At 40.3% G+C, this 14710-nt stretch overlaps 2 protein-coding genes across 2 annotated transcripts in view; both read right to left on the minus strand.

Annotated features, from left to right (window-relative positions):
- Positions 1-716: 716 nt before the first annotated feature.
- cd302 (CD302 molecule) lies at positions 717-4661 on the minus strand. The gene is made up of 6 exons (XM_079518507.1): positions 4439-4661; positions 3803-3928; positions 3430-3540; positions 2711-2893; positions 2514-2537; positions 717-2409 (listed from the first exon to the last, which is right to left on the minus strand). Exons 1-6 carry the CDS (start codon positions 4524-4526, stop codon positions 2210-2212), a joined length of 732 nt encoding a protein of 243 aa, XP_079374633.1. The 5' UTR covers positions 4527-4661; the 3' UTR covers positions 717-2209.
- Positions 4662-10586: 5925 nt separating this feature from the next.
- rbms1b (RNA binding motif, single stranded interacting protein 1b) overlaps positions 10587-14710 on the minus strand; it is a 36207-nt gene continuing 32083 nt past the window's right edge. The window contains exons 9-13 of the mRNA XM_079518915.1: positions 14577-14664; positions 14092-14142; positions 11882-12010; positions 11682-11759; positions 10587-11562 (exon numbers count right to left, since the gene is read on the minus strand). Coding sequence (XP_079375041.1) covers positions 11491-11562; positions 11682-11759; positions 11882-12010; positions 14092-14142; positions 14577-14664 — 418 coding nt within the window. The 3' untranslated portion in view covers positions 10587-11490. The remainder of the gene's footprint in view (positions 11563-11681; positions 11760-11881; positions 12011-14091; positions 14143-14576; positions 14665-14710) is intronic.

The raw sequence follows: 14710 nt of genomic DNA on the forward strand, positions 1-14710 counted from the left end.
TGACATTCACATGCTACATAAAGCATGATGAAATTTTGACTTCTATAGGTTGTTAATGGTATGGTCACATATTATGCCAATTAAGAAAATTGCTCAACATATGCAAGTTAGCATCCGGCAGTTTCTACATGCTGGGGACCCATACTCAACATGTCCGGGTTCACAATGGTGCTCATGCCCCCCCACCACCCGCCCTGGTATGTAGTCTACTTGCCAGCCCATAGACTCTATGGGCTGGCAAGTAGACTGTATACCAGGGCGGTGGGGGGGGTCAAATGACCGTAAACCCCCAAAATGCATATCAGTTTATCTACCGTATCTACCTTCTCCTTCTTTGACCAACAGTAACCCAATTTCCATCAGTATACCCTTTCGGTTAACAGCACTGATGGCAAATTGTGTTCAGGTAGGTCTAAATTTCTCTAAAAATGCTGCCCCACCCAATCAGATCAGAAATGATAAAAGGTACAGACTACAGATATGTTGTGGTATTGGCTAAAAATAAATATTCCCCATAAGCTTTGAATTGGGTGGGCAAGACGCACCACCCAATAATATATTTTCACCTCCACCTCTATGTGGCCATTGTCACTCTATTAATTGTAGGCTACCATAATAGGGTGACATGGTCTCCTTTTAGCATGGAAGAGGACATTTACCAGGTAAGTTATGCTGCCCCATGTGCAATGACACATAACACATTGACTTTGCTACAATTATCAAATCATAAAGTACTTTATTAAAGAAAACACTACTGTATACTTGTTCATATACAAAGCTACATCAAAGGATTTCCTCCCAGATTTCTGGGCATAACCTATTATTTGTGCAAACACTCATAGTATTTAGGACCACCTAGTGGCCAAACACCTACATTACAAGATACTTCATTTTAAACCGCCCCTTCGTCAATTATTCTTGGGTGAATTAGGTTTGGCAGATCAGATCAGTGACTCTTTACAAAAGAAAAAAAATCCATACATAATAGCCCACTTTAAAAAAAAAACACACACATCCTAGGATGTTACGACGCTCAGCTGAAACAGGCTTTAGTTCTGAGCCTAGATTTCATACAGGCTTATCAATCAATAGATTTTTAGCGAGTGAAACAACTGTTAAATAATGATAAACAACAGGGGTTAATTCAGGTTGGCATTAGGAAGGAACGACATGTTTCATTCCTTGAGATGACAATGATTTAGATATCGTTTGAGAACTAATTAGACTGTCCTCAATTTGGTGTCCTCCTAACTCATCTTTTTTCTATTAAATTATGCATTGACATATATTTAGCTGTAATGTACTACAGTAAGGACCACACAAAATGAAATGAAGAATTTCTTTTTTCCTGGCCTCATATCATTAGGGTATATACACCCTTGAGATTCATAGCTGTTCAGTTGAGTCCTTGACTCAACACCCTCTTTGATAAAGGGGATTGGCACAAGCAAAGATATTGTCAAATATTGCACAGTGAAGGTCAAATGTGTTTTCATGCGGTTGTAAATATGTTACAGAAAAATAATATTTGAATCCTGTTATTTCCAGCTATAAAGGATTTGTGGCTTAGTTGGCAACACAGAACATGAATGACAAGCAAACATACACCCCCAAACAAAAGACCAGCATATTAAAGAGGTGATATTACACATGTAGAAATGTTAGGACATTTTCATCAGCATCACAATTTTAAGAAACTGTGGATGTAACTTTGTTAAAATCACAGCAGTTTATATCATTTTTCATCATGATTGTTAGAATTAATGCCATTAAAAAGCACACTGACCTACAGTAACCTCGGAAGACTATTCAGACCGAGTGCAAGGGCACAGACCTCTGACTACAGTAAACAGGGCTGTTAGTCACGGACAATGATATTCGATACCAACAGTCTATTTTACCTGTTCAATCTGCCCTCAACTCCACCTACAGCTTTGCAATATATCAAAATGATATCGTAATATTGTGATATAGTAAGTGTTATCTACTAAAAGAAATTCAAAAATAGATCACAATGAATTGCAATGTGACGGCTATTTTCGCCATTTTTGTCACAATATCGATAGAGATATTTTGTCAAAAAAAAGATATTTGACCGTGTCCATATCGCCCAGCTGTAATCACCTGTCTGCCCTCCATGACAGTGTAACTCCACCATAATGAGAAATTCCTGACACGCACATTGGCGGGACCGAGAGGAGCACCTCTTCTATGGCAAATCAGTTTCCTCAGATTCCACCAAACAGGACTGGTCAGTGCCAGGGGCCCGGAATGGTGGGTGGTACTCAAATCCGGTGAAGACAAAGGAGCCAAGGTTGTGCTTCTGGTGCAGAAACCAAATGACAGCTGAGATCCCCATTATGCCTACCACACACAGTATGACCAGGGCGGAAAGCAGCGGACTAGTGTCTTAAAAGGACAAAAAACAAAACAATGCATGGAAGGTTACTACAATAAACACAAACTCACTGAGGAATAAGTCATGCAAAGGCAAACAAACCAAGTTCACTCACTTTGATTTCCTTCCTCCACTGCCTCTGAAAAACAAACATAATTCAAGTATTAAAAGAAGTTTAAAAGAAACTAAAAACATTCATGATTGTATTGTGTGAGCGTGCATGCATTCAACATCCATTAAAATGCTCGTAAAGTAATAGCGTATTATCATCCACATACTGAGGATTATTTTCACAATGAATAATTAACTTACTCTCTGGAGCCTCACAGACAACTCCATTCTCCAAATCATCCTCACAGCTGACCTTCTCCCACTTCCTGGTTTTGGTGTGTAGTGTCCCACACGTATCCATGGGTGCCAGGTCGGACAGGCTGGAGCCGTCCTCCCAGTTTCTGTAGGTCAAAACTTGCTCACCAAGCCACCTCACTTCTTCACCTAATAAGGACACACAATCAATACTACAGACGGGCAAAACCCTACCTTAGGGAGGAGTTGTTGTGGCTCTTTGCCTTGCCTTATTTTTCCTCCTGCCTTTTGTGTTACCAAAGATTTTTCTGAATTCTGGTGTGAGACAGTTTGTAAACAACATAAGCCGGTTTAAAAAAAGTGTTACACAATGCGTGATCCCATTTCTTTTGAGCTTTTCACAGATTTCTGTGTACTATAATAAGCTTCATGAAAGCAGGATTTCCTGAACTCCGAAGAGGAACTGAGAGCAAGTCTACACTGAGGCACAGTCATTGTACTCTCTGTAACTGTCATCACATGAACAATGTGGAACAATTTCAGGAAATGTTGGAACTTGTTAGATGAGAAATGTCCTCATGTTTAGAAACAAATGCTAAACTCACTTCAATGACAATGTTATTAACAAAGTAACTACACACACGTATATCTGCATCATGTAACAAGTCGCAATTTGACTTTCATCTCAGAACATTTCTACAATCCTCAAGTCACACAGCACTTACTATTTGTGTCATAATACACGCCAAGCCATATACTGATGTTGCCTTTCCACACCTCTGGACTATAATTTACGATGAAGTCATTCTCTTCAGCACTTTGGATGGTCACAAGTTCTACAAAGAACAAAGGAAATATTGTCCCAGAAATGAAAACATGTATTACTATTAACCACTTAAATCAGTCAAAAATAGCCAATCTACAAGCTCAAAACGTTGTGAACTATTATTAATATTTTTGCTGAACGTCCCAGAATAAGGACAGGGTTCAAAGTGGATATAGCTGATTACAATTTTAAAAAATGGGTTACAAAAATCATGGGATAAAAAAAGAACAGGAAAAAATGGCTTTGATGTCATACTAAACTAATTCACATACCAAAGCCTTGGCAGAGAGACTTTGCTCTCTCAAATGTATAGCTTTTGATTTTGTCTTCTTCTCCATGGACAAAATGATAGCATCTTTGTCCAAAGGGTACCCAGGTTCGTCCATCTGCAGGGCAATCTGAAGATATAGGGATAAAATATAGTTTATCCTTTTATCCTCTTGGGGAAATTTGTCATATGCAGTTGACCCATTTCTAAAGTTAGGAGCTTTGGCCACATAGGCCTAGTGTAGCCGTAGGACGATCGAGGGACCAACTCCACTTGCCACTGCCAGTAGCTTGCCAAGGGCAAATGCAGAGTATGTAGCCATGCATGTCTTTTGGTGTACTAACTACGAATGTTTGTATTAAAAAGTTACAGATCTCCAAGTCAGATGAGCAAAGCAGCCAAGCAGGGATTGTTTACTTTGATTGAAGCATTGCTTATTCAAGGCAGGCAAACATGCAATCACCCATTAACAGGCTTACGCAACGCTTTGATTTGTAACTTCCACAAAACAATTTCAATGTAAACATTCACATGGGTACAATCAATGTTAAGAGAAGAATGAATATGACCTTATTGATAGTTACAGGCCCACAACATATAAACGTAAACAAGCTCAAATCTGCGATGTCAAACGACTTACCACCAGCTAAAGATGAATGCAGATTAACACAAAACATAACTATACACCATAAGGATAAAAAATGGTGGTATTTCCGAAGCGACTCCATGTTTACGACTCAAAACAATATAGTCGCACGAAAGTTTTCTGAGGAACTCTGTCTGACTGTTACTCTGCTACGTCAGCGTCACACCGTGAACGTGCGCGAAATGGGATAAGTCCCTCCCAGACTCCCACAGGTCAATAACACCACTACACTAGTAACACACTGGGTGTAAGCACACCTAGGATTCCATGCGCGGCCAAAAGCCGCTGTCTGACGGTGTCTCTTCCGGGTTTTTAGCAAGGAAGCTTTGAGAAGGAATGGTCACGTGACTGGGCTGCGCCATGACGCTTTCATTGGGCGCGTTCGGAAATACCGCACCGGATCGCACTCGTGACTCGCCTATTAGTTTGCATTGCACAGTATGCTCAGTGTGCTATTTCCGAATGCGCCCGCCATGGACACTTTCATGGGAGCCAACTCACACCGGAAGTTCAATGAATACATGGCAGTGAATGTAGCTGGCTGGACCAGCTCATTACAAACATTATGAGCAATTAGGACCTTTGTCATATAGGTTCAGGAATATAAAAGAAGACATATCACAGGTTGTTTTCTAATCACTTGCTTTTCGATGTGCACAGCACAGTATATAATTTTATTTGAGGATGCAGCAGGTATCGTTTCTGGCTCGGAAGTATCGCGAGATTTGACTGACAGACGGTGGGAAGTATCGCGATACTTGGTACGTTCAGAAAGGTGCTTTGTGCTCTTTAGATACCATACCTCTATAAAATTACACATTGAGTGTACACATCGAAAAGCAACACAGCAGACAATAATGTGTTGTATGTCTTCTGTTATTTTCCAGAAACGATTACTTTACAAAAGGTCTCAGTTCTTCAGAAATAGTATTTGTTCATGAGCTGGTCACTGAGCTCTCATTGACTCCAGTGCATTCTGTCGAACTTCCGGGTGCCGCGTGGGTGGAGCTTCATTTCCATCCACCAGCTGTCTAAAAACCAGGAAGAGACGCCGGCAGACAGCGGCTTTTGGCCGAGCATGGAAGCTCAGGTGTGCCTGCGCTGATAGGGTGTAAACAGTAAACACACCTAGGATTCCATGCGTGGACACTGTGCAGCTGCAGTAGCCTACCAAACTTAACTTAGACCTGCTTAAAGCTCTGTAGGCTACAGAAAACCACAAAACTATACCGTACTACAGTAAAAAATATATATGATTGAGGAAGGTTGTGGGTTCGAACACTGTCTAAAAACAAATCCATATCACAACTACAAAAAGTCTTTATATATTATGGCCTCCTGTTCTGGAATAAGCTATAGGCATATCCCAGACAAACCTCTAGATGGTGCCATACGCGTAGGCTACTAATATTGTTGTTAAACCACACCATGCCATGTGCGTTTCATCCATGTAGCGATCTGGCGTGCCATGCCAACCGAACCGATATATAGCCTACTGCCACTCCTCCAATAAAATGGACATGTATTTGTAAGAGAGCAACATTTCATGAGAATTATTTATTATATAGCCTAGCCTCTAGGCAATCACAACACTATGAAACTGTTAACCGCCAGAAATTCCAAATGAGATTTTAGGCTAATAATAATAATAATAATAATAATAATAATAATAATAATAATAATAATAATAATAATAATAATAATAATAATAATAATAATTAAAATCCACCAAGTTATTGGAACTATAACACTAGAGATGATGATCAGTTGATAAACTGGAGTGGACAATATAGCCTACTGCCTTCTTGTAGAGTTGTAACTACAGTACAGACGCAGGTGGTACAGCCATACTGCCACAGACAGCTGGAGCACGAGTCTTGCTTCTCGTCTGGAACTGGTGGCAGTGATGGCTTCCCGTAGCGTAGAGTGGCACAACACCCTGCAGGATACCGGGGGACGGTGGACCCATCTGCCATTTGCAAAGCCTATAGTTGCCGCCGGTATAGACCTGCTAACCCAACCTATGCTTCCAGATACCCTTACTGAAAGTAACCTGGTTACAAAGTTCTACGGGACAAGGTGATATAGTTTTCACTTGGTCGGACCAAGTTGGTCCTCCTCACCCTCTATAGGTTCGGAGACTTCGCAGTCGGACCTTACAGTGACCTTCAGTAATATATTCGGTGCCATATTTGTGTCCTCCTCAGGCCATCTTGTGTAAAATAAGCAAAAACACTAATTCCAAAAAGCTTATTTTATAGGCTACTATTAAAGCTTTTCTACCACAGAAAAACAACATTTGTACCTCGGAATGAAATAAATATAAAATAATCCCATCATGTTTATTCAGCTTCAGTTACAAATCCATAACCAATCAAATTCAAACAAAATCAAAAATTTGAATTCCTTCTTATTATAATATATAGACCCGAAACCCCGTTGACCTCAGGATACATCACTGAGGATACGTCCCAGGTGCATCCATATTATAGTTATTCTATTTATAGTGACTCATAGGAATAGACTATGTGACAACCGGGTATAGTCTGGTGACCACCGGAGAGACGGGTGACAGTGTAATTGGAATAATGCATTAAGCTGGACAAATGTGTTTTTCTGACAGCTGAACATGCCCTCTTTCAGAAGAATTCAAGAATAGAGGGTATGTGCATGCTTAAAGTGAATGGCACATCGAGTGGCAAATCGAGTGGTAAAGGAACATGCAAAGTGAGTTTAACATTGTTTAATGCAATCAGATAGGACTTTTCTGTTTGGATGCATGGGTTGTCAAGGCTAGAAAGTAGTTTTTATCCACTCAGTAGGCGTTCCTGCATAACTTCCTGGTTTGATGATGATGTCACGCGCATACTCTCTATATATTTTTTAAAAAGTTACTAGGCTGAAATGGCACCGAATAGTAGGAATGACCCAGGCCTACGTGTGAGTCCAACTCAACTTTCTTTCTTTAGCCATGTAGCTCATGCACTGCCAGCTGAGAACAGAACATGACCAGTCTATTCTGCAACCAACCTCTGGTTGTAGAGGATTCATGCTCTATTTGTTTTGCTAGTAGGTGGAAAATGTAATTAGAACAATTAAAGCTATAATGCATTTGTTCTCAGACAATCAAACGTTTCCTTTGCATTGGGTTTGGTGGAAGTGGAAAATCTTTGTAACCACTTAAGTCATGGTTTATACTTCACTGTGTCACGTGACGTTTCTATGCACTTGCCAGGAAACATGTTAATAGACTTACACAGACCTCTATTTAGATCTAATTATTATTGTCAATTGGCTCAAAACAAACTGGTAGGAACATTACCTACCTTTTGACCTTTGCCATCTGGTGGAGATAGAGCTCTTTGGAAGAGATAGCCTATATTCTTTTCTCACTCTTCTACATTTCCATTGTGCGAGACCAAAGCTTGTAGATTTGTAGACGATAGCAGCAGCAGCATCTTCTGATAAGGTAAAATATCGCTCACTGGAAATTTGTCATATAACTTTAAGCTTAGTTATAACTAGAAAAAGTGCTCCTCGTAGCACAGGTCTCCGCCAGGTCAGGTATAGGTTATTGTGGGCCAGCAATGTTCGGAATTCACCAATCAGGTTGGAATATGAAAAATCAGATTGATCCGTCTTGATCACTTGACTATAGATAATGTGTACCGATTTGATGTTTGGACAACATTTGTAGGAGTAATATAAAAATCACACCCGTGTGAACTGAGTGGTGTAAGGTCTTATATAGACTAATCAGCTGTGGTCTGACGTAATGTCTGACGTAATGAAATCACACCTGTGTGAACTGGGTGACCATAGCAACCATGCTCATTTTTTGGTACGAACAGACAGACAGACAAACAGACAGACACGTAAACTAACAAAGCCAGTTGTAGGAGTGGTTTACACCACTCAAAAACATATGTTCTGCAAAAATCACGCAATTCGGTACACAGTATCTCTGTAGCCATTAAACGAAAAGTGTCTTTCAGATTTTTGAGCGGTGCCTAATCGCTCCAATGAACAAGCTATGTGTGTCCCTATGTATGTATGTATCTATTTCACTGGTGACAGACAGCGACCGAGCAAAATAGACAGCGGGCGAGCGATCGCTAAATTATTAGATAGATAACTGGTTTGAAAACAATTACCAGTGCCTGTTTACCGTAATGCATTTGAAGAAAGACAAAATGACGGATCCAACATATTCCAATCAGGAATATATCAAATCGGCCTGGGCCGGCCTAGCGGCATGGGCACCTAGGCTGCTAATCCAGCCTGACAGCATGTCGCGGGTTCGACTCCTGATCTCGACGACCTTTGCTGCGTTTCACTCCCCATCTCTCTCCCCCATTTCCTGTCAGCTTACTGTACACTATCAAATAAAGAAAAGAAAAAAAAAGAATAGACTATATATGTCTATCAAATCACTTGAGGTCCATGTTCGTACAAATAAAGACCTAAAAACAGGTTTACGTGGAGGGTTTTTTTGGAAGTTTTTATTCAAAAAATGTCAAAGAAATTAACAGAAGGAAAACTTGGGTAACAATCTACCGAAAAAGGTTTTTGGCTTTTAACAAACACTACAAAACAAAAGTACAGAGGAAGGATTCCTTAAACTGGACATACAAGTTACCACTGGCAAATGTGTGGCACATGTAAAACAAAATAAAAAAATTAACTCTCATATAGATATCTCTATGAAAATCTTTTTATTTCCTCAAACGGTCTGTACAAAACTCTTCATAAATTATTACTTTTTCATATAACTTAATGACTGTTCAACATGATGGTTACTTAAATGACCTTTTTTTTTCCTTTTTTTTCTTTGATGCACCTTTTCAACTCTTGACCCAGATAGTATGGCACTTGGTTCAGACACCACTAGCAGCATAATCCTCACAAGACAACAGTATTACGTCTCCGTCTCAGGCATTACAAATTCTCAAGTATAGTCACAATGGCCCTTTACTCTGGTAACATAATATCAGCCAACTACAGAGGAAATGCTGCTGCTGCAAGTCTGTCTGGACTCTGGACAAAGCAACAAAGATGTTTGTTTTAGGAGCATAGATCCAGTGAATACCACAACTCCGCTTTATTGTCCATCTTCAAAAACTACACACAATCAGCCTCTGGAATCTTTTACCATGAAAGCAGCAGTTCGTCTTTTGAAACTATGAAAACTGAATCTCTGAACAACTAAATACATGCTCGTCTACGCACAATTGTCCTCATAATGATTACGATAATACAAAAAAGAAAACGATTTGAAAAAAGAAAGAAAAAAAGTGTTAAAAACAACCTGAAAGGAAACAGCTGTATGTGGCCAGCTCCTGAGCGTGGCATTTGGTCTGGAAGGGCGGGCTGGACCTGCTAACCCGGCCTAATACAGAGGAGAAAGGAAATTCTGAGGTAGATAACTCGTCAGTCCGACCACCAGGTCTTACACAGGCTTACTGGAACACACCTTAATCAAAAAGCCTGTTTCAATCTGCTGTGATCCAAAAAATAATTAAACTTTTAGCGATAATTCTGCACCATGTCAGAACAGACTGCTATTGTATAGCTGTGATTTCATAGTTTCAAACTTCTTTCCTACTTTAAATTGCATTTTTCCATGAATTCTGTAGTGATGAAATCCACATGTGGCACTTGTTGGATCCAAGCCTTCCTTCATGCTTGTTTGTGTCCATACTTTACTAATACCTATGATAACTGAATGTAAATGTACAAAAAAGGCACATTCTCCAAACTGCAAACTAGTGCAGAAACTGCAGAAAAAGTCAATTACATCCTGGTTAAAGAGACAAATGAACCAGCTCACAGTCTTTGGTGAAGTAAACTACAATTGAAAGTGCCAAGCTTGTTTGTTTCCTATCAAAGAGTGAGGTGCACTAAAATCCACATTACCCCCCCCCCCCCCCCCCCCCCCCCCCAACTCACTGAACCTTTGCCTAAGTTGTAATAGAAGGCTTTGATTATATATTCACAATCACAAGTCCAAGTTTTCCTGTTTCAAATAAGTGAAAAAGACACACCCTGTCAACCTGACAGAGAATATCACCCAAGAAGACAAAGCATAAAATAAACAACCAACTAACAAAAACAAGTCCACTGTCCCATGACCCCCCCGCCCCACCCTAGTACATTTATTTTCAGGTAATCTAGATTCTACAACACCAAATAATGAAGAAAAGGCAATATTCAAAATGTGATCATTCAGCAGAATTTCTACCTCTTCTGCTTACTGTATATCAACATTACATCCTATTAAAATCATAGAATTCAGAGTTCATTTGTTTCAAAACATTTTTCTTCCTAAACTTTCTATTTAGATTAGTTTTTGGAGGGGAAATTCAATAGAAACACCTAACACAGCAGATTTAATTAGCTATATCCAAAGGAAAGCCCTATATAGCTGATTTACAAGGCAATAGCTCTCACATTGTTTTTGCTCATTGCCAGCCTCCAGAGTGGCCCGTACAGCTATTGTATGGAAACTATTAAGGCAAATTGTATCAGACAGCAAGATCAATCTAGACCACTAAGAGAAATCACTTTACAAGAAAAAACACTGAACACTTCACCATAGCAACACTCACACAGCAAGCACGAAACATCATTTTCAAGATGTTTGGCTAATAAATCTTCAGAAAAGAACTATTTCAAAACAAATGAGAAAAGGAAAAGAAATCATGAAAATATTAACAAAAGACATTTTTACTGTCATGCACTTTAAACATCTAGTCACACAATTCTTGTATCCTGTGGCAACCCTTGGTAAAAAATAAACGTTTAGTATTTCCTTATCAAAATAAAACTTTTTTTCTTCTTTTTTTTTATATAATTAGCATCATTTGATGAAATCAATCATTTATTTGCACCTTCTGGAACTTATACCAAAAATAGTTTCACTTATTTTTATTACAAACATAAGGAAATAATTGCAGAACCTGTGCAAAATGGTGGAAAACCCTTAGGTCCATTGCATCTGAGGAAGCCATGATTGTTTTAGCTGTTGTCCCAATGTTACCTCAGTCTTACTTGGGTTGTTGGTAAGTGTACGGGGAATGATCACCAGATGATTCCACTTGTGACTGCCCACCATTTTCCTGGAAGAGAAGGTCAGATAACTAATAACTTTGAAAATAAGATGCCAATTGCCAATATTGAGCTCTTCTTTTAAATGAAGACACATTTATAAAAGACCCAATTAGATCCATCTACTAACCTCTACAGGAACAGTTGTTGTCTGCATATGTGTATACTGGGGGATATAAGCTCCTTGCATAGCTGAGTTGGCCATGAACTGTACAAGGAAGGAAAGTATGACACATTCAAATCAATTCTATAAGTTATAACTTATAACGTAGAAATGGAAAAGTATTTTGTGCATTATTGCTCTCAAATTTAAAGAAGTTGTTTTCTGACCCTGTGCAGTTCTCTCACCGTTCCTGCGCTGCCCAGGGAGAGGTGACTCATCTGCTGTTGAAGGGGGCTCATCATGGAAGTAGGCTGCAGTGACATAGAATGGTCCATAGAGGGTGATATCACCGCTCCCTGGGACAAGAGTGTGAGAGGATGAGAGATATGCTTTGGGTGGAGACTGGTGGAGACTGAAAAGCATTCAAGGACTATTATATTGTAAAACCAAAATGTAACTCAGACATCAGCAGCATAGGATATTGAGCAGAACGAACACAGTTGATACTAAAGACATAAGAGTTATGTTGAATAAATAGCTAAACTAATCCATAGGCTAAGCAATTCTGACACTTTCTTGACGTCGTTTATTATCAAAGTTTTCAAAGAATGGCTTAGAGAACAGCACATTTCACCCCTCAGAAGATATGAAACATTGTAAAAGAAAAAATCTTTAAAGGTTTCATGACATTCATTTTAATGATAATTAAAATTAATTAAAATTATTAAATTATTATGACCTCAATTACACCCACACAATCTAAACTTTCAGTGGATTATATGTGGTCTAGGGTTTTCTCTGTGTGTACTGAAGCCTTTTGAGCTGCAATGGAGAAAGAAAAGTCATATATGGGATGTGTGGACTCGTCTCTTACCTCACAGTCCACAGGCAAACCAGAGCACTTGTTTGAGACAGAAATCCCCAGACCACAGAAAATCTACTGAATGTTAAAAGTTCCGATTTTTTGGGTGCAATTATGTCACGATCCTTTTAAGTTTTGAGCTTTTTAAGTCTGTACTCTGCCTGTTTGCCCTCAGGCTCAAATGAGCATTTTATATTCTAATGGCTCATTTATGGCCGTTGACTCAGAGGAAGACGCTTGTTGAAATGTCGGTCAACCCCTGTAACCAGTAAGATGCCCTGAGGACGAGAAGCGACCACGCCCTAAAGGGTGAGGTCGTTTGCACGCATCCGCCTGGGTGACGGCAGACTGCTGGGCAAGCACTGGCGCTTTGGCTGGCATGGGGGGTCAGATCAACATATGGCATGAATTCTGTACTGGCCAGATATGGAGCGTGTCTTGAGTGTACATGGTTTGATGAGATCAGATCAACATATGGAATGTCAGAACAGGTCAGCTCCATATATGGAGATCTAAGGGTGGCAGTGCGGGCAGTGACTTGAGTGTACAGGGTTTGATGAGGGCCGGGCCTTAATTTTCGGGCCTGTTGAGAACTGTTTTCGCCGGCTGCCGGGCGCGGCTGCACTAATAACTTTGGTGCGGGCCCGTCTAGAGTTTTAATGGACAGGTATCAGCCAAAAGGGATCATCAGGGATCTTTATCCCTGATGATGTCACATGATGTCATGACCTGGTACAGTACAGGATGGTACAGTACAGGATGGTACAGTATGGTATAGTACAGTACGGTACAGTACAGTATGGTACAGTACGGGGGTTGCGCACACTTATCCGACACACCAACGATCGGATAAAAGAACATGCGCTGCTCCATGCTTGTGGTTATGGTTAGGTTAGGGTTTGAGGTAGGTTGTCGTTCTAATGACAGTCGGACCAATAGTATGTTGAAACTAAAGCCTGTAACCCCAGTACGGTACCGTATGGTACAGTGCTGTACAGTAAGGCACAGTACAGAATGGTACAGTACAGTACAGTAACCAATCATGTCAGTACACAACAAATGCTATCTTATTTCCAACTACTTCCTGTCTGCATTTACATCCTATTCTCCATGTGCATCAATCACACTCATACTCACACCAACACCTTCCTTGCTTACTACATGTAAACAGTTAGCAGTGCAACATCGCAAGGGTGTTATCGGAGCCAACAACGCGTGGCGACTGTTCGAAAATATTAATACGATCTGCTATTAAAAGAAGAGCTTTTCTGTGTCTCTCTAAAGCCGGCCTCCTAGTATAGCATTCTTTAGCAAAAATTGTGCACCCAAAATCCTCAATGACCCGGTTGCACCTTACTCTATACTCTGTGACCGCTCCTTTTATTTCAATTCCTTTTACTGCCATTGCAGGTGCAATGAAACCTTTCACATTTCCTTTCATATACTGTATCCTGTCTGCCGGTTCACAGAACAATGCCACAATTCAGACTTTTGCAATACAAAGAAGTGAATCAAAGGAATGAAGAGAAAAGGGGCGTGTGGATGAACAGATAGAAGAGGAGAGTATGCTCTTACTGGGTGCTGCATGATGTAGGGCTGGTGAGCCACCCAGGAGGGATTCTGGACCTGGAACATCACACATAGACACAGTAAATACGCTGGCACAGCGAGGGCACACAGGCTATTTCAGGAGCTCACATGAGAGTGTGACTGGCCCGGCAACAAGCATGAAAGGCCACGGTGTCCTTTACCAGGCAGATACACAACCAAACACCTATGAAACCCCACAGGACAGCTCTCTGATAGGTGATGACACAGGATTAACAAACACGTAGGGGCTGCTTGAGCGCTGTACACATAAATTATAAATGGGTGTTTCCGCTGAGCACTGAAGCGATGAAGAACTGAAATTGATGTATAGGTATTTCAACTGGACCACTGCATATGAAACTGGTGAATCAGCAAGCAGCACCTATTTATCCCTCATACTGAACATGCAACATTGCTCTCCTCTTTTAAGAAAAAGGTATACATCAGGACTGAAAAGCAATAAATCAAACCTGGTACGTTGAAACTGGCGAGATATAAGGAGACATGGCTGTTTGAGCTATCATCCTGTTGGCGATACTGTATGGAGATGGGTAGAATCTGTAGAGAGAGGACCAATCACTTCAAATCACAAACTGAAGTGTGA

This window comes from Electrona antarctica (genome assembly GCF_951216825.1).
Source record: "Electrona antarctica genome assembly, chromosome: 13".
Classification (NCBI taxonomy): Eukaryota; Metazoa; Chordata; class Actinopteri; order Myctophiformes; family Myctophidae; genus Electrona; species Electrona antarctica.